At 33.5% G+C, this 27168-nt stretch overlaps 1 protein-coding gene and 1 non-coding gene across 2 annotated transcripts; one reads left to right on the top strand and one right to left on the bottom strand.

The window, feature by feature from the left end:
* Positions 1–1023: 1023 nt before the first annotated feature.
* Positions 1024–16765, bottom strand: LOC128177258 (26S proteasome regulatory subunit 4). Its single transcript, XM_052843904.1, has 24 exons — positions 16550–16765; positions 10209–10318; positions 10046–10097; positions 9819–9877; positions 9556–9623; positions 9107–9150; positions 8910–9018; positions 8608–8740; positions 8368–8525; positions 8103–8280; positions 7782–7883; positions 7626–7691; positions 7262–7450; positions 4025–4081; positions 3831–3927; positions 3427–3551; positions 3049–3234; positions 2572–2700; positions 2353–2449; positions 2133–2221; positions 1926–2026; positions 1717–1813; positions 1394–1603; positions 1024–1259 (listed from the first exon to the last, which is right to left on the bottom strand). The coding sequence occupies exons 1-24, from the start codon at positions 16596–16598 to the stop codon at positions 1125–1127; spliced, it is 2640 nt and encodes an 879-aa protein (XP_052699864.1). The 5' UTR covers positions 16599–16765; the 3' UTR covers positions 1024–1124.
* Positions 16766–17045: 280 nt separating this feature from the next.
* Trnaa-agc (transfer RNA alanine (anticodon AGC)) lies at positions 17046–17118 on the top strand. The gene has a single exon. It is a non-coding gene; the product is annotated as a tRNA-Ala (tRNA).
* Positions 17119–27168: the final 10050 nt, after the last annotated feature.

Genomic DNA, 27168 nt, shown 5'->3' with positions numbered 1-27168 from the left:
GTATGCTTATGTCTTATTTATATAATCATGGAAACGCGTTTTAACATGTTTTATTTATTGTAGAAAGAGCTTAATTTATGTCTATTTATTTTGTGTGAGGCACTGCAGGCAATGCCGTTTTATCTCTCAATAAAAACTAAAATTTCAAAAAATTGCGTCTGTTTTAAGTCACCATCAGATTCAATATTCAAACAGAATGAATTAAACGCCAAGTGATGCTTTTGGGCAGTATATCGTAATTGCGATAATTATACATAAAACACTGTTATTCTAGGTAAATGTAGAAGCATTTCAACTTTTCAAATACATTCATATATATTCTGCATCTGATGCATAAAACATTTAAAGTGGCATGTGACACATAAATAATTAAAGTGGTACGGAACACCTGCATAATGTCAATATTAATGTGGATAAAGGTAGATTATAATAAAATACTTCTATATTTTGGAATTTTCAAATCTCACAATATTTTACCAAATAATGTTTTAATTTTTTTTTTTTTTTTTTTTTTGGGGGGGGGGGAGATAAAAATTATAAAAGCCTCAGCGAACACATGTAACAGTAAAACACTTAATTAGAACTGGTAAATTATGTCTGACCGAGTAGTACGTGTAAGATTGACAACGCCAAGGCCAATCCTAAGCGTTTCAAAAAGTGGAATTCAGTTTATAATAAAAAATATCATTTAATGTATTTTACATTAAACTCTGATTAGAAAATGTTTGACTTGAATAGTAATAGAACAACTAGTACATGCCATAAATTTTCTTTCAAAATCAATAACCCGGTATATATATAATGTATGAAGAACTTATACCTAGGCTGGGAATTGGATAGCTTTGTTTTCTTTGCATAAAAAAAATTAATCCCCTAGTATTCACTACTAAAATTTACTCAAAAAATGTATCTTACTATAAATTCAGTGAAATGAAACCAACAGTAACTAGGAATTTTTTTAGTACAACACCAACATTTCTGATAGACCACAGGCATACAATGGAGAAACATAACAAAACACAGTTGATCAGACATATATTTTAATAACACAATACAGGTACTTGTACAGAGTTATCTATATTCTCTGTTCAGCATCTGAAAATCAACATTTATGTGGAAAGTTTTTACAAGTAGAGTCCTTCAGGAGTTCCCTCATTCTTTCTGTACAACACATTTTCTTTGGCGGATTTAAAATCTTCATTTGTCACTTTCATTCTTCGTTCTCTAAGAGCTAGAAGTCCTGCCTCTGTACATATGGCCTGGAATGATTAAATTACAAGAATGAAACAAAAATCTTTCTATTAAACCTCTTATGAATTTAACAAAAGTAATGAAAATTTAGTAGCATTTTATATAAAAGAGAATATGCTACAGCTCCAATTCTTTATCATACCTTGATGTCAGCACCAGACAGGTCATCTTTTGCCATAACATAGTCATCAATATTGACATCCTCCGCTAATGTCATGCGGTTTGTATGGATGGTGAAGATTCTCCTCTTTGTCTTCTCATCAGGAAGAGGGAATTCAATCTTCCGATCAATTCTTCCTGGACGGATCAGAGCAGGGTCAAGGGTTTCAATTCTGTTGGTTGCCATAACCACCTGCAATTTTTCATAAATCAAAAGTTATATTTTATGATAACAAATACATGTACATGTAATATTTCAGATACAATTGCTTCTATATATTAATCTGTAACACTATTAAAACAAACCTTTACATCTCCTCTGGAATCAAAGCCATCTAGTTGATTCAAAAGTTCCAACATGGTTCTTTGAATCTCCCTCTCACCTCCAGAATTTGAATCATACCTGTTAATAAAAATTACTACATAAAAACTTGGAAGAACAGTAAATTTAACAAAAATCACTTTTGGATGCTTTGTTTATCTTTGCCTTAATAATTTAACAATACAATATGTACCGTTTTGTTCCCACTGCATCTATTTCATCAATAAAGACAATGGAAGGAGCATGTTCTTCTGCAACTCTGAATAATTCTCGAACAAGCTTAGGGCCATCACCCTACAATCAGAAATAATTTAATAAAACCTGCAAACCATGTAACAATCATTTTCTCCTTTTATTTATAAACAAATCAACAAAAGAGGGATAACTGTTTAAAACTTACCAGATACTTCTGAATGAGTTCTGATCCCACTACACGTAAAAATGTGGCTGATGTCTGATTGGCTACAGCCTTGGCCAAAAGGGTTTTACCTGTATAAAGCATTAATAGGGTTAATTGAAAGGGTCTTCATTGTGTAGAAATTAATTTTTCATAACTTTCTTTCTGTCATTCAAATAGTACAAGTAAAGCCAATGCAGTATCTGGTTATGATTCTAGTTACCTGTTCCGGGGGGCCCATATAAAATGACACCTTTGGGAGGTTTGATTCCCATTTCCTCATAATACTCAGGATGTGTGAGAGGAAGTTCCACTGATTCCTACAGAAAATGAAGTTTCACATTCCATTAAATCAAAACGTAGATTCAATACTGTTTTCATGTTTTGGTACATACATGTATCAGGCTATCACACGTATACATGCAATGATGATGGGCATTACCTTGATTTCCTGAATCTGCTGATCGAGTCCTCCAATGTCTGCATACGTTTCCTGAGGAGCCTTCTCTAGCTTCATCACAGTTACCATAGGATCTGTGTCATCTCCCAAAACTCCCACCACCGCATGTACCTATTATCAATGGTCATAATTCAGAAAATCAAATATCAACAAATGTCATTGCAAATTGTTGGTGTATATTTTTTCACTTTTGGTTGTTATAGTTGTTGTTGAGAATAAAGCTGAAATTTACTGATCTAAAACAAGGTATACTGATGTGATAGTTTTTTATTTTCTATATTTTCCTAAAGTCTTTCTTTTTTGTAATACTTGACAGGAAAACTTAAAGAATTATGGTTGATAATTCAACCTTGTAACCTTAAAATAAGTAAGAAAAAACCTCTGTGTAAACAGCTTTTTCCTGTTCTATTGGATAATTTTTAAAATTAACTTAAAATTTGTGCCAGAGTAAGGCCATACCTTATGATTGAGGAGCACGGAACATCCTGGTTCCAACTGGTCTTTGTCTACAAAGGACAGGATGCTCACATAGTGTTCACTGCCGACAGATGTGGACACAATAGCGTGATTATCATCTATTATTTCCTCCAGAGTGCCCACGGACATCGGCGACCCTCTCAATTCATCCACCTTAGTTCTCTCTTCCTAATAATCATAAAAGGGTTACCTCAAATGTAATACATACCAGGAAAACACAAATTCAAGATAAAAGATCATACATACACATGTACCTGCAACTTTTCAATCCATGATTTTGAACCAACTGAGCGGCAAACATTGACAAAAAGAATGATAGAATACAGCACTGAGTATAAAGACAGAACAACTTTGGGATACCTCATGCTTTTCCTCTTGAGGTTTGAGTCTCTCCTGATTTCGGATGAATTCTTCTTCCATTAATAAGTAATCTTTGATCCTTTCCAACTTCAGAAGTTTGAGTCTGCATCGTGTGTGGGGTGTTACTATCAAAACAATTTTAACAAGTTTAAATAATCTATAAGTATTCTTTGTTGATTGTATCTTAGTTGATAAATTAGTGGAGAGTAAGAGATGTCTTAAGGACAACTATTAAGTTCATGATTATTCCGGATGAGTGGCTACATATTTGTACTTCTAATTTATTGTATTATGTTTAAAATAAATAAAAGCATTTTCTATCAAATTTCATGAAATTGCTAAGCAAATAGGATCAATTGATAAAGTGATTATACTGAGACCAACATATACATGGGATACTGTACCTTGTGGTAGTTTACTGGCTGTGTCTGGTCCCTTCATCTTCTTCTTCTTCTTACCAACTCTAGTTGGAACTGGGGGTTCATACTTCTTCTTTCTTTCCTATCAAATGATTTAATGAGATATAACTCTTGAAAACAATACCTTATAAGAAGTATCAGAACGTAGTATGAGTTGATTGAGAAGTGAGGCTACAAACCTTGTCATCCTTCTTCTCCCCCTGTCCGCCTCCCCCACCTCCTGCTTGCTGGTTTCCCTGAAAATTTATTCACATGTAGAATACACCCAGAAGTAACCACCAAATAATAACAGTTCATTACAGATTCAGGGGCTGAAAATCCCATTGCCAGATGCCCGGGGCTAGTGATTTTTCTGATCAGGCAAGTAAAAAATTCAGTAGAAACTTACTCTCCATAATGATTTTAAAATGTTTGTTTTTGCCCAATTGCAAGTGCCTATATTTCATGCCTTTGCTTTTGCGCTTGGGTTTATTAAAAAAGAAGTTCAAATCAAAAGCATCCTTAAATTGTAAATAATCACTCAATCAGCATATTTTATCTCTAAAAATTAAAATATTGATTTCAATTTTGTTATACATGTATCCATATTGAAAATAATTAAATACACAATGCACTCTCCCGTATTTTCAAAATGACTTTGAATTGTGGTTAAGAAGAGTCCACATTGAATAAAAACATTTTGATTTTTAGTAATTTTTTGGTTGCATCTATGTCAGACTTTAAGTAAAAATTAATGCCAAATTTCTTTAATAGAGGGTATATATGCAAGAGTTCTTGTCCATTTGGTTGGTTAAATTGCCTTTATCCCTCATAAATGAATAAAATATTACTACTGTTTAGCAAATAAATATAATATGGGGTTCCATACTACCATACTGGCGTGCAACCAGTTCTCGCCAAGTACCATTTCTTGCCAGTGCATTGTTATGTCATTTTTCGAATGTAATTGCGTTAAATGATAAAATGACATAACAATGCACTGGCAAGGAATGGCATTTGAGTGAGAATTGGACCCACGTCTGTCGTCAGTATAGACATGAATATACATGGGACTTCTCCTCCTTCTGACTTGAATAACAACATGGGAGACGAGTTACCGTTTATTGATATAGAAAAAAAGCCATTATTACTCTTCTTAATTTCAGTCTGAATATGTAAAATAAATAAATGCTAGCGACATTAATATAAGCGTCTTTTAAAGCCCTTTTAAATCAAATGTTCAACATTGTCAGACTTTCGAACCCCCCCCCCCTTCCTTCCACTAGATGAACAGTTAGAACAACATTCTAAGCTTATTTGACTGTATGATTAATTATCGTTTATTGACCTCTCAGGGAATATCTATGAATTGTTTACATTTCTTTCAAATTAATCAGTAATTTAACGAATAAAAGAAATCAAATTTGCAACTCACCATTTTCTCAAACCGGATATGAATTTTATTAACACCACTCCCGATTTTAAAAAGAAAAACAGCCGAACCCGAGCAATAAAAGAAATTCTAAGAGCAATGCATTTTTGCTGCTAAATCATAGATAACTTTTTAAAAAGTATATGGCCATTACGAAAAAAAATCATGAAAAATGTACACTTGATTAAAACTAACGATGCAGCAGTTCACGGAAAATCTTTTTTTTTAAATGAAAGACGCACCAACCGTAAATTATGTTCTGAATATAAATGTCTTCATGAATTAATATAGTTCATGATAAATGGCTGTGCATTCCCTAAGATAATGCAGTAATATATATATATATATATATATATATATATATATATATATATATATATATATATATATATATATATATATAAAACACAATAAAATCCACATATATATATTGAAACACAATAAAATCCACAGTGGTCATGAATAAGAAAACACGAAAAACGTTCAATATAGCTTAAGCGCTTAAGCTATATTGAACGTTTTTCGTGTTTTCTTATTTAATTTTTATCTACATATATATATATACACACACACACAAAACTGAGCATATTGTTTTTTCGGTGATTGTTTACCTGGTTTTTTTTACACCCAATATCGAGAATTTAAATCTAAATGTATTTTTTAAATAAAGGCTAGATATGCCATAGATATTAAACATATTAAACATGAACAGTGGCTGTACTATTAATAGTAAGATACCCCGTTTTTGTCTTTCAACATGGTCCTCTAAATTCAATATGGACTCTACAGTATGCAGTACTTCCTGATAATTAAGGAGGTAAGGAACACATGCAGTCGATATTAGTGTGCATGGATAAAAGAACATCAAAATCGAAATACTTTTACGGATTTGAAATTTTCAAATTTTACAATATTTGACCATAAAATATGTTTTTAAATGTTTTGGAAACGTAAAACTTATAAAAGCCCCCAACAGGATTCGAACTCATAACTTACATATTCGTAGTTGACGCTCTAATATATTGCGCTACGCTGTTAGGTAGCAACTTCGGGAAAGAAAAAGTTAATAATTATTCTTGATTTTATTGTTATTTCGACCAGAAGAACATCACATTGGAGGTGTCCCATACCAGAATGGATGGGGGCGGTAAACAAACTCCACTCATTGGCAACACGTATAAAAAATAAAATCAGTCAGAAAAAGTTTTATTATATAATCATAAGTTATAAAAGAAATCAAATCAACATATACAACATATCAATACAAAATGATAAACTATTGAAACATGCGCATCCCTGATTAACGTGTATAAATAAATATCGGGTATAATTAAAGTTATGTAACAATCGATTGATGATAGGATCAATCAGGGACGTATATACTAGTATTAGTGTATACGTTCCTGGATCAATGTAATCTACATGTTGTATGTACATATGCAAACAATATTTCCGATACAATGTTTAACAATAATATACATGTACATACTGTATATAATGCTGAGGCACTGATACTTCTCGTCAATATTAAAATAGTCAGTTGAAAACAAAACCATTAACAGATTAAAGTGTAGCTAGGTTGTAGTCAAATCAATATTTCTTGATCTGAAATTATAGACTATAATGTGTGTAATAAAACTTAGTTCAGATTGAAAACATTTGTAGGTGGAATGTGGATCGATATTTACAACTGCAGGTTCGGTGCTGTAATATTAAGGCAAAATAGTTTTGTATTTAAAACTGGCACAAAAATCATGCGCCATCAGGAATCGGAGATATCACAGATATGCTTATAATATATCTAACAAATCAAAGACAATTAAAGTTGACAGAGTAGAGTAAATAAAAAACAAAAGTTAAAAAGATATGTTATAATATCATTGGTAGCCGATATGAAGCACCTTCGGAATCACCAAATCTCATTGTTGGGTTAAAGGTTAGTATAAGTGACATGGTCATTTTTTTGTAGTAGAGGCTGACCCCTGTTTTTGTTTTTCCTCCTGACAACAAAGATGGCGGCACAGACTATGCCCACCACAGCTACACACGCCCCTATAACGAGACCGGTTGTTTGTGAAGAGGAAGTGTCGGTATTCCCGGACTCTGTGCTGTCGGAAGCCGAAGAACCAAACCCTGACTTGGAACGTTTTGACGAATCCCCGCTGTTCTTGCTGGTGTAGAAATAAGGATGATCCTATATAAAAGGAACAACACTGTAATAATAGTTCCTAAATCATGGATACTAGCATACACAATATATTGTATAAGTGGAATGTCTTTAGTTGTCTTACAAAAATGTTTAAAAAAAACACCGTATTATGATAATTTTTCATCAGAATGGTGTGTTGCTTATAAGATTATCGACTGACCTGGGAGGGGCATTCCACGGGCTCCTCGGGCGTCCACTTTAGCCGCTTCTGTCCCACTGGCTCAACCTGAAATACAAACGCACTTCATGGTCAGTTCAACTTTGTAATTTGTCCTCATAACCACATGAGTTCACAATCAGTATCTCGTATGATTACCATGTTGTTCCATAAAGCTTCTGCGGCCGCCTTGTGGCCTTTCTCACTCAAATGGAAACAATCCGGGGCGAAATAACTCAGATCTGCTTCACTGGTGTCGGCCTTAAAAGATGCATTTTTTAAATTTTATCAATTTATTGTTACCTTTATCATAAAAACCCCAATAGCTTCCAAAGCATCTGGAACCTTGAAAATAAAATACCATTTTCATGGGTTTGATTTTGCCTTTTGTACCAATATACATGTATCAACCTTTTACTTTATTATAAAACATTTGCTCCAATAAAATAACTTTTTTGTTACAAAATAAACATTGCTTACCATTCTAGGAATTTCTGTATCCTCGAAGAAAGGTTGAGCAACGACCGTAAAATCATCTCTTGTGTCGTACCTACCCGAGCTGACGAGATCACGAACACCTTGCTGATACGACCTTACGGCAGCCCGCATTTCCTCTCTCTCTGTCTCCGAGGGAAAAGTTCCACAACGACAAAGAAAACTACAACAAAGAAAAGCTCTGCAAAATCTATTGTCTGATAATTAATCAACACGTAATAGAAAATGCAATAATTTAATGTTTTCTTACAAGTGAATTGTATCGCAGATGAGGCCCTCGTTTAAAACACTGATGTCTGCAATATTAAGCGTCTCCACCACGTTGACAAAAGCTCTGGGAATGTTCTTGTGAAGTATGTCCAAAGCCTCCGTCACGTATGCGATAAAGTTAGCTGTACTAAAGGTTTCCTAAACAAGTCAAATCTGAGTTTAATATAAATGTTTAAGAACATCAAGAAAATTTCAAGGCTTAACTTTAATGCCCTCTGACCTTGTCGTCACAGTAGTCACAAAGGTCATTTCCGCCAATGAAAAGAGTGATGAGCTTCCAGTCATTTTCAAAATCTACCCCAGGTTCAGTTTTCATTCGTTCCACCAGCAAATTGGCTTGAGCGGGCATGTCCCTACAACGATGTAACTAAATATTACTAATGCATAAACAGTTTACGACAATTCAGTTGTATTAAATGGTCTGTGATTAGAATTTCCGACATGAATATTTCCGACATAAATATTGCAGCTCATATTGCCTGGTAACAATAAACAGTTCATGACAAATAACCCCCCGCTGACCTGGCCTGGTCCCCTGGGTTTGCGACGTTCAGGTGGGCATTGTCACTGTTTACGTCGCCCTTTCCCAGGGAGAAGCCCTTCACGTCAGGGTTGTACTTCTTAATGATATCTGCAAGACAGACAATGTACGTTGTAACCAGTAGATAAAACAAAGATTGGCGGAAGCATGCAAAGTTTTTGTATGAATCGCAACTTACTGGCCAGTGTGACGTAATCCTCTACATTTTCGTCCCCGCCGATGCTACAAGAATTTAGTTTAAACAATATTTATAAAAAATTTTACAATAGCAGGTACATATATTTGGCATACACATGTACTGGGCAAAAATATTATGTCAAATATTTCAAATTTCTAAGCATAGTTCAACTGAATTAGAAAATAATTAAAGTTAGAATTAAGAGATCAGTAATATTACAATACGAATTGTACATGCTGAACTTTATATCAAAATTCGGGTGTGTCGACTAACAACATCTTTTTGCAATAGCCAACTTGAAGACATCTGGCTCCGCGCAGTGACAAAAAGGTTTGATGATCTAGCTCACTTTTGGTAAAATTTTGAAGTTGTTGAAGAAGGACTATGATATAAAATTAGCCATTTATTTTCCATCTTACCCCTGGGGCCTGGGTCACTGGTGAGCTTACCTCCAAGAGAGTCCGCGGTACTCCGTGAGGAGGCCGATGATGGTCTTCGCCTGTATCCCCGTGCCAGCCTGAAACCAATCAAATACCATCAACAAGACACTCGTAACATACCCGTCAAGGTCAGGTCAAGGACAAGTCAGGGTCAGGTAAGGTCAAGTCAAGATCAATTCATTTCTCACTTTATATGATACATATCAAAATATATAAAATGTATCAAACGAAGATGCATGAAGAGCTTTGGTGATGCGGTATTCTGTACACACCGTAATAGAATCGCCAACGCCAGCCACCACGCTGATGTCTTCAGGGGCCAAATTATGAACTGAAAAATTTCAAAAGTTTTTGAATAATAGTTTCAACAAAGTTCAGAATTTCAATCAACCATCCATGCAGTGTTTATAACGGCAAATGATCCTCATAAAGGTACATGTATATGTACTGGTAAATGATAATATAGTATATGAATTGTGATTCATAAATGTATAATTACCTGTTACCGCTCCTCGTTTTAAGGAGTACGTAGAGCAAGGAAAGTTGGGTACCTAAAATAAATGAAATTGACCTATTTTTAAAAGAAAAATTACAGATACCGTCATCGATAAACATTTCTAAAGTAATATTCAAATTATTCCCGCGTTGATGTAATGTGGTACCTGATTGGCTGAGGTTCGGTATTTCTGGGCGTGTTCAGCAAACAGTCTGTTGAGTGTTACATTGTTGGCCTGACTTAGTATGAAGTCCCGGTATCTTTTGTAATCAGCCACTGAAGGACAGTAAGTTCATATCAGTTATAACGGGGTCAAATATATCCATTGATTATGATATTGTACTAACAGGAAGTGCTGATATATAAACTGAAAATGAACTATAGGGAGACAGAGGTCGGTCCAAGGCCTGAGATTATCTGTCTGTGGGGCGATGATCCGTGATTTGGCCTTGCACTTAAAACGAGGGGTCAACTGATAACTAAACAATCATGTAAATGATAGTAAAAAAGTGAGTCAAATTACAGTAAGGATTAGAAAGCAACATAAACTTGATACCGTTATAATAAAAATTTTATGAAGTCGAAGTTGTATCGTTTTTTTAGTTTTAAAGCTAAAAAATATAATAACGTCTTTTGTAACATTTTTTTTATTGATCGGGAATATCGTACATGGATTCCTAATTGATGAAATTTTGTACTTGGACCTGACTGCAGCCAAAAGACTTTGTTCAATGTTTATATTACAAGTGTGTCCTATACTAGAAATCATTACAACATAGATGTGCATTGCAGAGCACCATAGAACCTTTATTTGCCACCTTTGATCATGTATAAGTTATTTTAATGTGTGTGTGTGTGTGTGTGTGTGTGTGTGTGTTTGGTGGTGGTTCAAATGCTTTTTAAGGAATAAGGGATCATTCTTTGAATATTAAGAGGTGATTAAATACGGTCGGTGCGTTATAAAATCCAACAAAGTCCGAAAAATTATTTCCTATTACAGCTATTGTTCAATTAAATATTATATCATTGACTTCGCGTCATTGATAGACTCTATTGAACTATATACGTTACAAAATTGATTTGTTGTGGTATCATAGACAAAGACACTGGAAAATGTAAATATAAGTAGATATAAGAAATGTTTGGATTTTTTTAATAGTATTAGTATGATCATTTTACAATAAAAAATAATTAAATACGAGTATTGGATTGTTGGCGTATCACTAATAGATCGTCACATTAAGCATCAGTTTATCTTATTGCAAAAGATCTACCTTATCTAATTAGTTTTGGCGAATGAATTCAATTGTATACTGAATACAAACTTAATTCCATAGCATATGTGAATAACATTATTTCTAATTATTTCACATGTACCAACAGTTATAGGAAACCGCAGATTTACCGAACATATAAGTACGGAGGTAGGTAAGGTCGTATATATCCTAATAAAAGAGTTTAAAAAAATAAAGAGTATTAGCTTCAAAAATGAATTAAAAACTTCAATGGCTTACATATTTCTCATGACAACACTGTTACCTTTTATATCTAATAATTTAAAAATGAATTAAATTTTGTTGAAAAAAGTTTTCTGTATGCGAATTCCCTATTAGTTTTGTTACGTAGTTATGTCACATGTAGCACAGTCACCTGATGTTTTAATTTTTTTTCTCTAAAAAAAAAAGTTTCCTTGTACTTTAATAATCACCTGACTTTTTAACGTTTTCACTTAAATAGAAAATTCCAAGTCCTTTAATAATAACTTGACATTTTAAAGTTTTCTCTTATGAAGAAAAATATTTCCGTGTAAAGTAATAATCACCTGAAGTTTTAAAGTTTTCTCTTTAAGAAAAAAATCCTTGTGGTATAATAATAACGTTATTAATATATTACAAGGACCTTTTTTTTCATTAAGAGTAACGTCAGGTGTCATGCCATAGCTAAATGTTTTAATTCCACAATAGTATGTATATTGGAAATTTTTGGAGGAAAATGGTTGTCATTGCTTTGTCATGGTGTAAATTTACAAGTTGTAATGTTGTACATTTTTGTAATTAATCACCCAGTAAATTCAAAATGTACAACATGACAGCTTGTACAGCTAATGGCATTTAAAGTATTTTTATTTGTGTTACAGCCTGCCAAATAATGATTCATGTATTCATAGAGATAACAAATGTATATATGTATTTGTTTTCTCACTTAATCTTTGATTAAAAATGCAAATAATAATTGTTGAAGGAAGAAGCGAAACTGCTTTTACCGCTAAAAAAGAGCATAAGGCAATGTAAGTGCCTATAGACAATATTTGACTACCTAACTTTTGCTTGTTTTCCTCTCTCTACATGTACGTGTAATTACTGACCAAAAGTACGGGTATTGACATTCTCGTAAAAAGTGGCTGAAGTTTTAAAATGTGTGTTCTAAAAACCAGTGACTGCAGAAGATTGGTTACATCTTCTGTCATACATGTACACGCACATGTATCTTTCCATAACAGTTAAAACAATATAGGATGGGCACAATTCGGGCTCCGATTTCACAAAACAAACTTAAGTTTTTACCTAAGTTTAATCTCAAATCCCGAGAATTTACTCAGCTGAGATTTTTCTCAAATTGCGTTTCACAAAACAAACTTAGTCAATTCTCAGCTGAGTCAAATTTTTTACTTAGCTGAGTCAAGAATTGTCATTGTCACAAGTGGCCCCTTATAACTGTTCTTGTTTTTTAAGTTATTCTCATTAAAAACAATCGTCTGCTTATGTTTTCAACAGAGGAAAATCGGATTAAATTAACAAGAGTCATAAAATGTTCATAAGTCATGAAATGTACACTTTGTTATGCTAAGTATAGATGACATATCTACATAATCTTATATATTATATAACAAACAAAAGACCACATTAAATACATTTTAGTTACCTTAAAATCATTAGAAAGTAGAATCACTGCACAGTTATTCCACTTTACACAAACAAATGAATAGGTCCCTTTGTTTACATTTTTGTCAAGGGAGATAACTCCGCCAAAATTAAAATTTTTTAATGAAAAAAATATTCATCAAACCTGCATGAAACATTGCATATTCGCTGATTATTGAGTGGAATAGATCTAAGAAATGAACATTACAGACAATATAATACTGTATTGATGATGATAATGACATATTCATATTTGAGATTTGACTTAAGTCTACTATGGAGGTAACTTAAGTTTTTTCTCAAATTGAGTAAAAAACATGACTAAGATTTTTTTGTGAAACGCAGATATTTGAGATTTCTCAAATTTGAGAAAAAACTCAAATATTTGAGAAAAAACTCAGACTTAAGTCTGAGATTTGACTTAAGTTTTTTTTGTGAAATCGGAGCCGGGTCGGACTTTGTAAATACAGTAGTCTGAAATTCTAATCTATGAATTTATGTACCACTATTTATTTTTAGTCTGACGTCAACTCAGTGATGGAAGCAATTTCAAATCATAAACAAACTCGTCCGCTCAAAATTTATAAGACTATATTACTTGGACCCTTTGCTTCTTGTACATATGTCCCTAGCTACTCTTCAGATCTAGATTCAGACTCATTTTGAATGATTCCGGTTCTGGTCTATTGTACCTAACACACAATTTTCTTTAACCGTAGTTTCCAGGTTTGATATGTAACGGCCAGATTTAAAAACAATAGAACAGGTCAAACACAAAATTATATCGAACGTGGGTAGCAGATAAAAAAAAAATCATAAAAGTTTAGGTTGATTAGTATAATAAATATCCAGGGGTTTTCGTTGCCTAGTTTTCGGTCCGTTTACCGGACCCTTTCCCATTCCAAAAATTACCCATAGTTTCCCAAATCCAGATCCATTTTTCCCAATCAAGTGTCAATAATTTAACATACCAGAACATGTTATTCTGGTATTAAAAATGCAACTTCAACAACTTTTTTCTTAAATTTTTGTTTATTACTAAGCATTAATAATGGACCAAATAGGGCGACTTCATTACATATCCCCTTTCCGTAACTTCGCCAGAATTTCCTCATACAGTGCATTGATTTTAACCGATGTTCATTGCTTTTATAGTGATGATTTTTAAAATTGGAAATTTAAAATTAGTTAATAATTGTGCCAATTAAATGGTGAAACTATCATAAAATCGTAAATCTGCAGTTATTTACAAAATTAAACAGTTTCTCTGTATAATGGTTGTAATTGGGTCAAAGGGTAGGACTAATACCCCCAAATTCAAATATCATAGCCATATTGCAATGAATTATTTTATAGCATGTTTATCAATTGGCTTACACAATTAAGAAACATTTCATCTATAAAAGGTAAAAAATGTATGAATTAAATTAACTTTTACAAATGGGGAAAACTTTTAGAAATTTGGAGAAACAAGAGGCCCAGGGGCCACATCGCTCACCTGAGCAACAATTGCCTTAATTCTGATCAAATTAGCATTACAGTATCAAAATATCTTGACAACTAAGTACAGTAGATCTTGGTAAAAAAAAAATTGAAAATCTGCCAATTTTTATCCACCTCTTTCTTTTGGTAAATACCAAGCCCTTTTTGTTGTTGTACCTGTAAGATGATTTTTCTCTTTTCCTATATACCCCCCCCCCATTTTGTTGCCCCACTTTTCTCTAGGGTATCATGGTTTCATCAAACTTATATCTGCATAACCTGTGCTTTCACACTAAGTACTGAGTTCTGGACCGAAAAACTTTTCCAGAATATTTTTAAAGATTTTTTCTATATATGTAAAAATTCAAACCGCCATCACGGCCCCGCCCTTCCACTAGGGACTGTGATTTTGAATTTACACTACCCGAGGATGCCTCTACACAAGTTAAAGCTTTTCTGGCTAAATGGTCTTTAAAAAGAAGATTTTAAAAGATTTTCTCTATATATTCCTATGTAAAACTTGATCCCCCAATTGTGGCCCCACCCTACCCCCAGGGATCATGATTTGAACAAACTTGAATCTACACTACCTGAGGATGCTTCAATTCAAATTTGAGCTTTCTGGCCTAATAGTTTTTGATAAGGAGATTTTTAATATATATTCCTATGTAAAAATTGATCCCCCATTGTGGCCCCGCCCTACCCCCAGGGACTATGATTTGAACAAACTTGAATCTACACTACCTGAGGATGCTTCCATTTTAATTTGATCTTTTCTGGCCTAATTGTTTTTAAGAAGAAGATTTTTTAAGATTTTCTCTATATATTCCTATGTAAAAATTCATCCCCCTATTGTGGCCCCACCCTACCCCCGGGGACCATAATTTTAACGAACTTGAATCTACACTATCTGAGGATGCTTCCACTCAAATTTGAGCTTTCCCGGCCTAATAGTTTTTGAGACGAAGATTTTTAAATATTTTCTCTATATATTCCTATGTAAAAATTCATCCCCCTATTGTGGCCCCACCCTACCCCCGGGGACCATGATTTGAACAAACTTGAATCTACACTACCTGGGGATGCTTCCATTTTAATTTGAGCTTTCCTGGCCCAATAGTTTTTGAGAAGAAGATTTTTAAAGATTTTCTCTATATATTCTAATGTAAAAATTCATCCCCCAATTGTGGCCCCACCCTTCCCCCAGGGACCATGATTTGAACAAACTTGAATCTACACTACCTGAGGATGCCTCCACACAAGTTTTAGCTTTTCAGGCCAAATAGTTTTTGAGAAGAAGTTTTTTGTAAAATACCAACAAATTTTCAATAATTCTCAATTACCTCCCCTTTAAAGAGGGCGTGGCCCTTCATTTGAACAAACTTGAATCCCCTTCACCTAGTGGTACTTTGTGCCAAATTTGGTTGAAATCTGCCCAGTGGTTCTTGAGAAGAAGATGAAAATGTGAAAAGTTAACGACAACGACAACGACTACGACTACGACAACGACAACGACAGACAACGGACAAATTGTGATCAGAAAAGCTCACTTGAGCCTTTGGCTCAGGTGAGCTAAAAAAGTATTTTCTTTTAATCTTTGAATGTAAGTGTGTGTTTGCTTCAATTTTATTTTAGTAACACTTATTTTAGAAATTAAATAAAAAAAAATTGAATATATTTATCATTGTGGCGTCATAAAAAAAATTAAAGTCTTCTAAACTAATTTTTCTGGGGGAGAATTAATAAAGTATAAATTTTGCCATAGGTTAGTCATTTTGTAATTTTCCAAAATTGAACAGTTTACGCGTCAATTTTCCCAATACCACGGACCCTGGACCCAGTTTAAAAACAGAAGGAAAACCCCTGATATCAAATATCAATATTCCATTTTAAAAATCGTTAACATGTTATCATGGTTATGCAGCAATACAACATAAGTTTCATAAGTATAAATACATTTTTATATGTATGGTAGGCCTACGTACATGTAACACCTGGCTAGGTAGACAAGACTGTCAAAAGTTTCAGAGTCATAGCAAGATTCGGGATGTAAGTAAAAAACGACTTTGAAATGAATAAAGTATTATAACAAAAATCAAAGTACCTGTGCAATGAAGACATAAAACCACAAGTATAGCTATCTTGATGTCCATGTTTCGCGGTACAGTAATCAGAACAATAGACAATCGGAGGACAGATCACATACCGAGCACAAACAGCCGTGGTTGAAACTGAATGTAATCTGATATGCACAATCACATGTTTCGATAACCCACAATACATCCCAGTCTTATGATTTATATAATGTTCACGTCGCCATGCTATTAATAGCCACAAGTCATGTGACTTTGTGTTTACATTTCAAAACCGGATGTAACTAATCGTATTTACACGGAAACGAGCGTGATCCGAATGCTAACGTTATACATAAAATCTTTCCTTCTCATAAAAATTATAAAATGTTTCCGTAAACTACATTATACAACTTGAAACATTTATCCAATAATAAGGGAGTAGATAAAAAGAAATGCCCCCATTATATACAATGGAAATCAACAATAATTGTTTTTATAAATAATTTTAAATCTCAGCTTATCATCGGGGAATTAGCTCAAGTGGTAGAGCGCTCGCTTAGCATGTGAGAGGTACCGGGATCGATACCCGGATTCTCCAGATTTTTTTTTTTTCATTTCCACCGCATATTTCTAACATAGCCACAAATTAGTACTACATATACAATAATCTGACGATGGTGCATGAGTTTCATTTTCGCCATTCTGTAAACTATATATATATATGCTTACCCACATTCAGTTGTAATTATGTGTGGTCTACTGTCGTCATTTTTGTTGCACTTTTGCCGTTCACTTGGGTCACTTAGTAGTGTGCAATCAACTTGCTAAATAATCGATTACAATAATATTCTTTTCTAACTCAAGACCTTAATTTTTTTTTTAAATAGCTTCCTTATTTATCTTCTTTTCTAAATATCCGTCCGGTCTATAGAATATCTTTTACGAATTTTCTACTACATCTTAACAAGACCGTGGACTTTCAGTATAGGACCTAGCTATCTTTTTCTTGCGTCAAAACAAGTTTAAAATGACGCAGTTTCAAGCGAAATATGCACCAATTGGGCAGTCTTAGCTCAAAAACCAGACAAACCTTGTTGATTTCAAAGAGCCATGGCTGAAAGGCTAGCAATTATGAATATACTATAGAATTTTCAACTAGAACCATTTTAATAAGACCTTGGACTTTCAGTAGCTCAAAAGCCAGACAAATCTTGTTGATTTCAAAGAGCCACGGCTGAGTGGCTAGCAATGAAATATACGTGCCTACGTCACATTCTGTTTGACACAAATGTCCCAAAGTCCAAGCTCTTGTTAAAATGGTTTAAATGTTTTTGAAATACAGGAATTGAATTTCGCTATTTAACTTCCCCCAAGACTTCAAAATTTTAATAAAAGGCCCTAGAGAAAACTTCTTTAATATACCTTCCCTCAGCAAGTTCTAAATGTCTTACCGGATATATCATATTCCTATAGGAAAACTGTCTTGAAGTTAAATATCTGACCGTTAGATTCATAGCAAAAGTGGTTGAAAATTGTCAAAACAAGTTTCATTAACTTAATTCTAGCATAAATTTTTTTTTTAATTAGAGTTGTCTCTCCTTTTTCTGACTTTATTCCAATCAATTTGCCAAGTGCCAAGAATAATGTTAATGTTAATGTTTTTTAAGTGTTGATAGAACCCTAAAAACAAGAACCTTTTATGCTTTAGGTACCAGATAATATTTTAAAGACCAAGGCCCCATAAGTGTACATTTTTTGTGCGTAATAAATAATAATTTGTGAACTGGTCGCACTAGCGCCATTTCTTAGTTCTGCCATTAATCATTTCATAATAATTTTAGTAGCGTTACATTTTAAGAGATTTGTTTAGATGAGAGCATTATACCGGGCTATAGCTTTAATTCTGTAATTATATGTTTTAAAAAGGTAACGTTTAACTTGTGCACATTTTTTTACTGCATGTAGGATAATATCTGAACTATTAACTATTGAAATTATTACATTACTTCGGAAATTATTACATTGATAATCTCCATTTTTCTGAACAAAATCCCTACCCAAAGGAACGTCAACATTTGAAACTTATTAAAAACAAAACATGCAATCATACCCTTTGTGTTCGATGCAACAGCATCGTGATGCCAGTTTGCTTTCCAGAAGAATACTCATGTGAGTAATTACAAGGTCAGTCAAGGCTAACGTTATACATGTATATACGTAGATCAATATAGACATTTATCATTTGAATCAGTAACAACTAGCATATATCAATAGCACAGGGAGAATTAGTTTTCAAATCAACTCTCAACGAAGTTATAATTTACAACTCTGAAAGCGTTTTTGTCAATGTATGCCCACATCACGAAAAACAGTTGGTTACCCAGTACACAGGCACATTACATCATATTTTTTTTAATTGGATGGCGGGGAGAGGGGAGCAGACTCATATCAAAGAAAAAGCTTCATTTGCAAAACAACACTTCGCAAATCTTTAAGAATCTAATTCGGGAGTGGCTAGTAAGAATCATTCCGTTATTTTTCCCTTAAATCTATATACAATTTTTGCTTCCAGAAAAAAGGCACCCCCACTCGATATATTGTGCTTGGTTCAGGTCGCTCGTATCTAGTTTTCAAAGACGCAACTTCATAACCTATATTTTTTCAGACGAGTGGCCTTAAAATGCATGTCATATTCCTATATATGATGCACTTAAAGCAGTTCAACCATGAAAAATAGTATATGGATATCAATTAGAGCTTAGCAATTCAGAACGTTCTTGTGTGTTAGGTGACAATTTCACCCCAAATCACGGTACATTCCGAGACAAACACCGCCACATGGTCATACATGTATCTTTTGTCTCCATGGTCGCCTAGATCTGCAACAACTCAAGTTGGCAAAAAGCAGTGCGTGTGATGTTTTTCTTTCCCCCGTTTTTTTTTTGGAAGTATCATAGCGAGCGCAGCTCGCCGGCGCGCAGCGCCGGCGCGAAGCGAGCTCTACCGGCAAGGCGTGTGTGAATAGAAAATTCGGACTAGTTGCACATTCATTCAACGGATTTTTTTGGCGTCAGTAAATCGGACCAGTAATGCATCGTTTTAATCGTCCCAGTAGTTCCCTGTAATCATGGCAATTTTTATCACTTCACACTCTCACGAGAATCATCAAGACAAATTTAGACAGTAAAAACAATAACGATGTAAGCGACATACAGTCAATGTTACCTCTAAAGTTCACCTCAGTACAATTTCAATCAAAAATAATCGTGTGACGTCACAAACGTTTACACATTGATCCGATATATTTTTTCGGAGTCAGTAAATTTTGACCCACAATTCATAGTACCAATGGTTTCCAACCTCACGTTCCAACATCGCGTTCTCCCGAGAATCAAAGTAAAACCTTTGGAAAGCTTATAAGATGTGTAATTTTAAAAACATCATGCTTTTTAAGTAAATAAAACAGTATACTTCGCATACTTTTATTTCTCAGGGGAGTTTTAAAGAGTAAGACGACACTTAACCAACGTCAGCTTTGACGTCACAATAAGCACTGATAAGGGGAAATTACTCTAATTGAAGTTATTATAAATCTGCTGAAATGACCAAAATCCTCTTAAAATCTTGCAAAGGCTAAGATAAAGAACAGCTGACGAATAAGGACATTTCTTCAGATACAGGAAACAGTTGTAAATTGCACTAATTTGGATGAATGCTCACAAATATTTTATTCACTATAATTACGGTAATTTCCTGAAACGTAACGTTATACGTAGCAGCGCCTTTTTTTAAAGGGGGTGGGTGGGTAGATGGCAGCCTCATCCAAAAAATCTTTGCAAGCAAAAAGAAAAATAAATCATGAAAATTCTAATCCTTCAGCTCTTTAGCAGTTCAATGGTTTCTTTATTTTCACTTCCATTTATTACATGGGGGGGGGGGGGGGGGGGGGGGTACAACACCATGTTCTTTTAACATGATAAGCAAATATTTTTAAGCGTAAATTAAAAATAAAATTAAACATTAATTATTTTTTTTTTAAGTGGAGGGGCAAATCCATGGTAAGTCGATTTTCTATGTATAAATTGGCAAAAATGAAAAAAAAATTTAGCATGGGGGGAGCTCTATGATGAGTCAAGTTTTATATGTAAGTTTAAGAAAAAATGTCTACTGCAAAAAAAAAAGGGGGAAATCAATCAATGATCATAATCACAATCACTTTAAAAGAGGAGATGCAGTGCAATTAATATTTATATATTTAAATCTTTATTATTTACAACATTGTATCTGAGATTAAACTATTGTTCTACATATAAATAAATAAATTATAACAAATCTTATAAACTATGAATGATGAAAATTTACTGAAAAATAGGTATGTTTTATTTTTTGGCATTCAAATTTCACGTTGTTAATTTTATTTTATTGATTTATTATAATTCATTGTTTGATCACATGCTGTGCTCGCCCCAACGGTCGCACCGTAAAACATATTAATTAAAAAAAAAATAACAATACATTTCTTAAATATATACCTATGTTTTATGTTAGTCTTTATTATACTTTTGTATTTATATATTTTTTATTCAGCAGAAGAAAACAGACATATTTTGTTCTCCTTCGTACATCATTTTCTGTCGCAGATTTTTCAGTATTAAATGATGATTGATGTTAGCCATATTTTACCACACATCATCTCTCTCACTGCAACCCTCCGTGTAGTGTTCTTGATGACATCACGCCACCAGAACGGCTCGTTAAACCCTCGACCCCGCCAGCTATGACGTTTTGCATGCACGGAGAACATGCGCGCAGACATGCTGCTAATTAATGAATCCATTCGGAATTCGTGACAAATGATGAAAAGGTACAGGCCTCACAATAAATCAAAAGGGGTGCCTGGTACTTCTGTTTCTCGTCAAGTTCTTCGGCAGACATATTACAAAACTTGATCATACTGATCAACATCTTGTTTTTTCAATTCGAATAGAATGGGTGCGGAAAGGGGAAACGGGGATCTTTACACTCCATATATTTGTAAAGACAAAATTTAAAAGACTGCAAAACGCTTATCATTATTCATCTTCTTAGATTCATCAAAATTACTATCAAGTACTTTTGGATATTTTGTGTTGCAATTAAACGTTAATGTAATCTATAACTTCATTTTTCAATAATTTTTTTAAGCAAAATTGCGGAAGGTGAAGGTCGGTGAAGGCGGTGATTTTGCTGAACTCCTGATAGAAAGCTGTTTAGATACATTTTACTTTTAAAATCTGCATGATTAAATATGAAACTTGCAACCTTGTCTCACTTTTCCTGATATTTTTTTTTCATTGTACGAACACCTATTGTGTCATGTTCAAATAGATTATTACTTGAAATAATCAAAATTCTTGGAAAAATTACGAATGTAAATAGTAATAAAGACAGCAAATTCTTTGGTGGACCCACAACAAAGAGTAATTATTAATTCATCATTAAGAATTTTGATATAAAAGCGAAAAATTGCCTTATCAAAAATATGACATCTATATCCTTTTTCTGTTCTAAGAATGTACTTATAGCCATATCATTTGTCTTACGGATCCGGAAATATTTTGAATAGTTTTAAACCCATAATAAACTATGATTTACAAACCTAGTTTTCTATACATCGTTTTGATAACCTTGGAAAGCTTCTAAATATGTAGAAACTATCATCATGTTTCTTGGAAGCGTTTTACATGCAAACAAGTTAATAGAATTGTTTAATCATACAGTTAGAATACATTAAGTAGAAAATTAAGAAACAATGAAAAATTTCTCACAAAGTTGGTTTGGGAACACACGCTACTTTTTTCTCTGTAAGGCAGAATTTGTACTTTTTGTCCTTTTCATCATGGTTTACAGAAAACATCCTCGATGACTTCATTTCTTATATATAAGACCCGAATGCAGAAGATTGTGTTATTTTTGTTATTTTTCGGGGTTTTATTTATGAGTTTTGTGTTTCTCTCACTTTGATATACATGCATGTGTATATCTATTGGTTAAAATAAATACCGGTAAGACATCGAATCATTATCAGATTATATGAAGATAAAATCAAAACAACACATTGAAAGTAAAGTTCCAGACAGACAGTGAGTTGTAGGGGGCATGGTAGTATCGTCATCCGCGTGGCTCTTAGCGTTAGTCGCAGCACATTTTGTGGGGTTTTTATGGGGTTTCTTGCTAAAAGTTCATAATCGAGGCTTAAAGGATTGATTCAATCAACATCAATAAGGAAATCTTTCCGTATTCCGCACGAATGGTCAGCCACACAAACGAGAATTGAAGCCAGCCATGTTTGCATCGTGTTTTAGGTGTTATTTTGGGAAACGGAAATTGGTAAGCTTGTTTACAGAATCGGAGAAGTGGGCCATCTGACCCGTCGTTTTCCCTTCTTTTCCTGGTTGTCCACACCATCTGTTCGCAAAAGAGGATTTGAATCATTTGCAAAATAGAGATCGAGTTTTGATAAATACATGTAAGTAATAAGTTACAAAATAAATAAAAATAATATCGCGTTTTACTCTTTTTGCGTAATCGACCAAATATACGATCCTGCTTTGATCGACAATTTCACGAATTTTGTTCATTAATCTGGTACGTATAATACGCAGCGTTTCCTATAGGAAGAAGAAAAATGTGGTAGGATAGTTTAAGTTTATTGCACGATGTAGAAAGTGGTGTAAAGAATCATTACAAAAATAAAAATCTCTAGTATCGTCCGTGGGAAATATGATTATTTTATGGAAACCATTCTCCAGATCACTGTCATATTGTGAAATTTCAATTTACTGGGTGGATGTAAGCACATATTTTACAATAAAGCAACCCTGCACCATCATGTTATAAATTGTTATCGTGCAAAAATATAAAAATAACACCCCGACCCCTAAAAAGAACACCAAAAAAAAAACATGCGACAGACTATATGTTTTACATTCTGCCGAGCAATGATTTCAATACATGTATGTTTATATTCTCTTTCAGTCTTTGTTTCAATGGAATTGGTTCTACATAATATGGCAGAACAAAAGTTGTCCTTCACCAATTATGTACTTAGGTTTCAATCATAGTATTATATAAATAGTGCCTGTTTAGGAGGGTAACAGTTGAAAATTGACATCCCGAGAAAACCATTGTCAACCGACGCGAGGGGGTGTCATTTTCAACTGTTACTCTCCCAAACAGGCACTATTTATTTCGTTATGCTGATTGTCTTAATTTAAGAGAAATCTTAACTGAATGACTTGAATTCTACAGCGAACCGTGCGCGCATACTTTTCGCGAATGTAACAATATTTATTCGTTATATTACCCGTTGCCAAGTGTGTTGCTAACGCTGAGGGTAATAAAACGGATAATTAACTGCGTCCAAGTCATTCATATTTCAGTATCTAACATGAAAGTATAATAATATATATTATTACTTAATTAATGTTTTGGTAAAATACCAGAATTGTTATTTACCGGAATAAAGGACTATATATGATAAGGGTCTAAAATGGCCCCCTAAAATGAACATCATCATTTTACTGTAAATCTTTGTTTTCTTTGTACATATATATATGTGATGTTTATACATTATGTTCATTTTGATTCAAGTGCCCACAATTTAGAAATATGGTATCATGAAGACAGTCTTTTCCCGCCATTTTTGCATTTTTAGCATAAAACAGCTTGTTTTCAAGCAGTTTTTCTTTCAAAAAACATAGAGCGCACGCTTGAACAAACAACATATTTTAATCAGACATGTAACTAGCCAAGACTAATAACTGACAAAAAAAATTTCCTTGTTCAAGCATGCGCTCTATATTTCCCATTCGTTTAAAGGTAAGAAAGATGTCAATTTTTGAGTGATTTTGATTTAATTATAGAAATAGCGTCACTTCTGACGTCACATACTGCAAGTGAGTGCAAATAAATCAAATAAATAGGTGAAAAATATATTTTACATCAACTCCTCTAAAAAATAACATAACATTTTAATATTCCCGAAACACTTTAAAAATGGCGAATTATGGGGGCAAAATTCATCTCATATTATATATAGTTCTTTGTCATTGTTAATTAAAAGCGAAAATAAACCTACTTTTACCAAAAAAAAATTCAACGATTGATGTATAAATGTTCTGTTCACGTTTCTGAATAAATAAATTGAATTTCTTTCTTTGCAAAAATTGTAAGAATAAATTCATGATCAATAGCTACAGAATTTTTATCCATATGAACTAGGTTGGGCAGTTTACACTTTATATTTATAAATTGTGGAACGGTTTTGAAAATCCATAAACTATTCCAACTTAGTTTAAATGTGTATAAATTCTGCAGCTATTAGATTTATTCCTTATTATTCCATTTTCTATCAAGAACAGAAATCGAGACAAGTTTGCTTCACAAATAACAATAAAATGTATGAAGATTTACTGACACCTAACGTCATGCAGATTGATTCTTGTTTAGCGCGAGCGATTGCGACCGCACAAAAAAATGTTATATACACCTTTTACATTTTGCCAAATGTATAGCGCATCACAAACGGATGATTTATTAATTATTATACTCAGTAAAATAATCTCACAGTATATCTCTACAAGAACCTCTTGGTAAGTCAGAGTTTTTTATGTACAATAGGCTGGTTCTATGACATCACCTGCAAACCAAAAACAAAAAGCTCACAGAGTGATATCGTGGTATTTTGTCAGATCTTCCCCGGTTTCTTTCTTTGACTGTCATTAATTTGGAATCACCCAGGCGATTAATTGTCAGTGCTCTACAACCATCTTAAAACATCCCTCTGAATCATTTAATTTATTGAACGTGTCCACTCCGACGTTTTTCGTCATTCACGAGCATAAAACTGTCTTTGAAGTGAATTGCAAATAAAACGGGGGACACGAAATTAATCACCAAACCTGATGAATATGTTTGTTTTCAAAATTAAACATTTCAAGATTGTTTAAAATTGAAACGAATTGTTCATCATTAGGTGGTCCCTCTGATGTCTATGTTAATGTGGTAACGTAACCCAGCGCTTCGTGGAACACCCCACCTGTCCTTTAATTTGAGTGGCAGGAATCTGAATATGGTTAATTAGATTATCAATTATTATTATTAACTAATCGCACACTTTTAGATATTGAAGTGAAAAGGAAAACACGGTAATGAAATACTGCCAAGTAGTTTTAACTATTGTTAAAGGGTACAAGCTGTCGTGTTACGTGTTATAAATAACTTTGATAAACGTGATTAAGATATGCAGTGCAGCCATGGCATATTTTTAAATAACACATCGCACAAGTTCATCATACCAAATGACTTGAGTGTTTAAAACAAAACTGCCAGACTCGTCTTAGAGAGTACATGGATGTTTGCATATACTAGTATCAGTAAATAGATCCAAATACAAAACGTAATGTGTAATATTGGCGATAACTGAAATCAGCATTAAGTCATTGTTCTAAATAGTTTATCTCTTTGGACTGTGGAAAACAGGTGGTTCTGATGGAAGCGGAGCGATTAGTTAACATCTGGACAATCTACGATATGTCGTGTGTTCCTGGGCCTAGCAAATGGAAGTCAATTCAGATTTTTCGAATTTGCGATATGCATTCTTTAATGACGCTATCTAACTAAAGTTTTGTCAAATGAGGTGTCTAGGGACATACAATAGAAAATGTTTTACCTGTCATGTCATTTTCAATGAAAAATGAATATCTTTTTTCCATTTCAGACATTAAAATGTACCGTACATACATGTATATCTAACATGTTTACATTTGAACCACTTCTTCTTCTCATTTCATAAAACAGTAAATATTTGTGTAGGTATCCGAATTCCTTATCAAATGATATAAATGAAATATTTAGATAATAGTTGGTCATAACATATAGAGAAAAGGATAATTCAAAACAAAGACAACAAACGCGATATGAAAAAACCAGTCTAAACTCATTTATGACTTTTTTCCTTCACTTTATAATTCTTTTCCTGTATGGGTTATTATTTTTTCGGTTATCGAACATTGCAATGAAACGGACATCGTTAACTGAATACAGTGCAGCCAAATTCCAGCTAAATTCCTACAGATTTATAAATCGAAGATTCTTCCCTAACTCAAAGCGTTAAAGGGATCCAGATCAAAGAATTGAGACAGTAGACTGTGCTTGGTTTCTTTCCATGCATCTATCTATGACATATGCCCCCGCCAAATTGGAGCTAAGCACATTTTTTTAAGAAGTCGTTTACTTTAGAAATTTAATTTATAACGAGACTTGGGCAGGTTCCGCATATCTTCAGTAAGGTTTGATCGAGGAGTTATTTTCTTACGTAATTTTCATATGCATTTGGAGTATCTTTGCTGAATGAAATTTTCTTAAGACATGACATTCATCATTTCATGTTGGATCATTATTCATCATGTGGTGAAATGTTGTTTTATAGGAAGAGATAAATAAAGAGACTATAAACGTAATTTAGAGAATAAATCCCGAGTTTAACCGTACACTGTAACAACATGACAAGTGACAATCGGAGACAGGTTTTATTTCAGTAACAAGTTAATTAGCAGAGGAATCTATCTGGGGAGATTCTAGCTAGTTATACACAGTAAGGTCTCCT

This window comes from Crassostrea angulata, chromosome 3 (genome assembly GCF_025612915.1).
Source record: "Crassostrea angulata isolate pt1a10 chromosome 3, ASM2561291v2, whole genome shotgun sequence".
NCBI lineage: Eukaryota > Metazoa > Mollusca > Bivalvia > Ostreida > Ostreidae > Magallana > Magallana angulata.
This window is presented reverse-complemented; position numbering and strand designations above follow the sequence as displayed.

Coding starts and splice junctions, on each gene's coding strand:
- LOC128177258 (XM_052843904.1), bottom strand. CDS start 16,598: ATGGACATCAAGATAGCTATACTTGTGGTTTTATGTCTTCATTGCACA. Junction 9,878..10,045: donor AAAACGAGGAGCGGTAACAG/GTAATTATACAT, acceptor GAAATTTTTCAG/TTCATAATTTGGCCCCTGAA. Junction 9,624..9,818: donor GCGTTGGCGATTCTATTACG/GTGTGTACAGAA, acceptor GATTGGTTTCAG/GCTGGCACGGGGATACAGGC.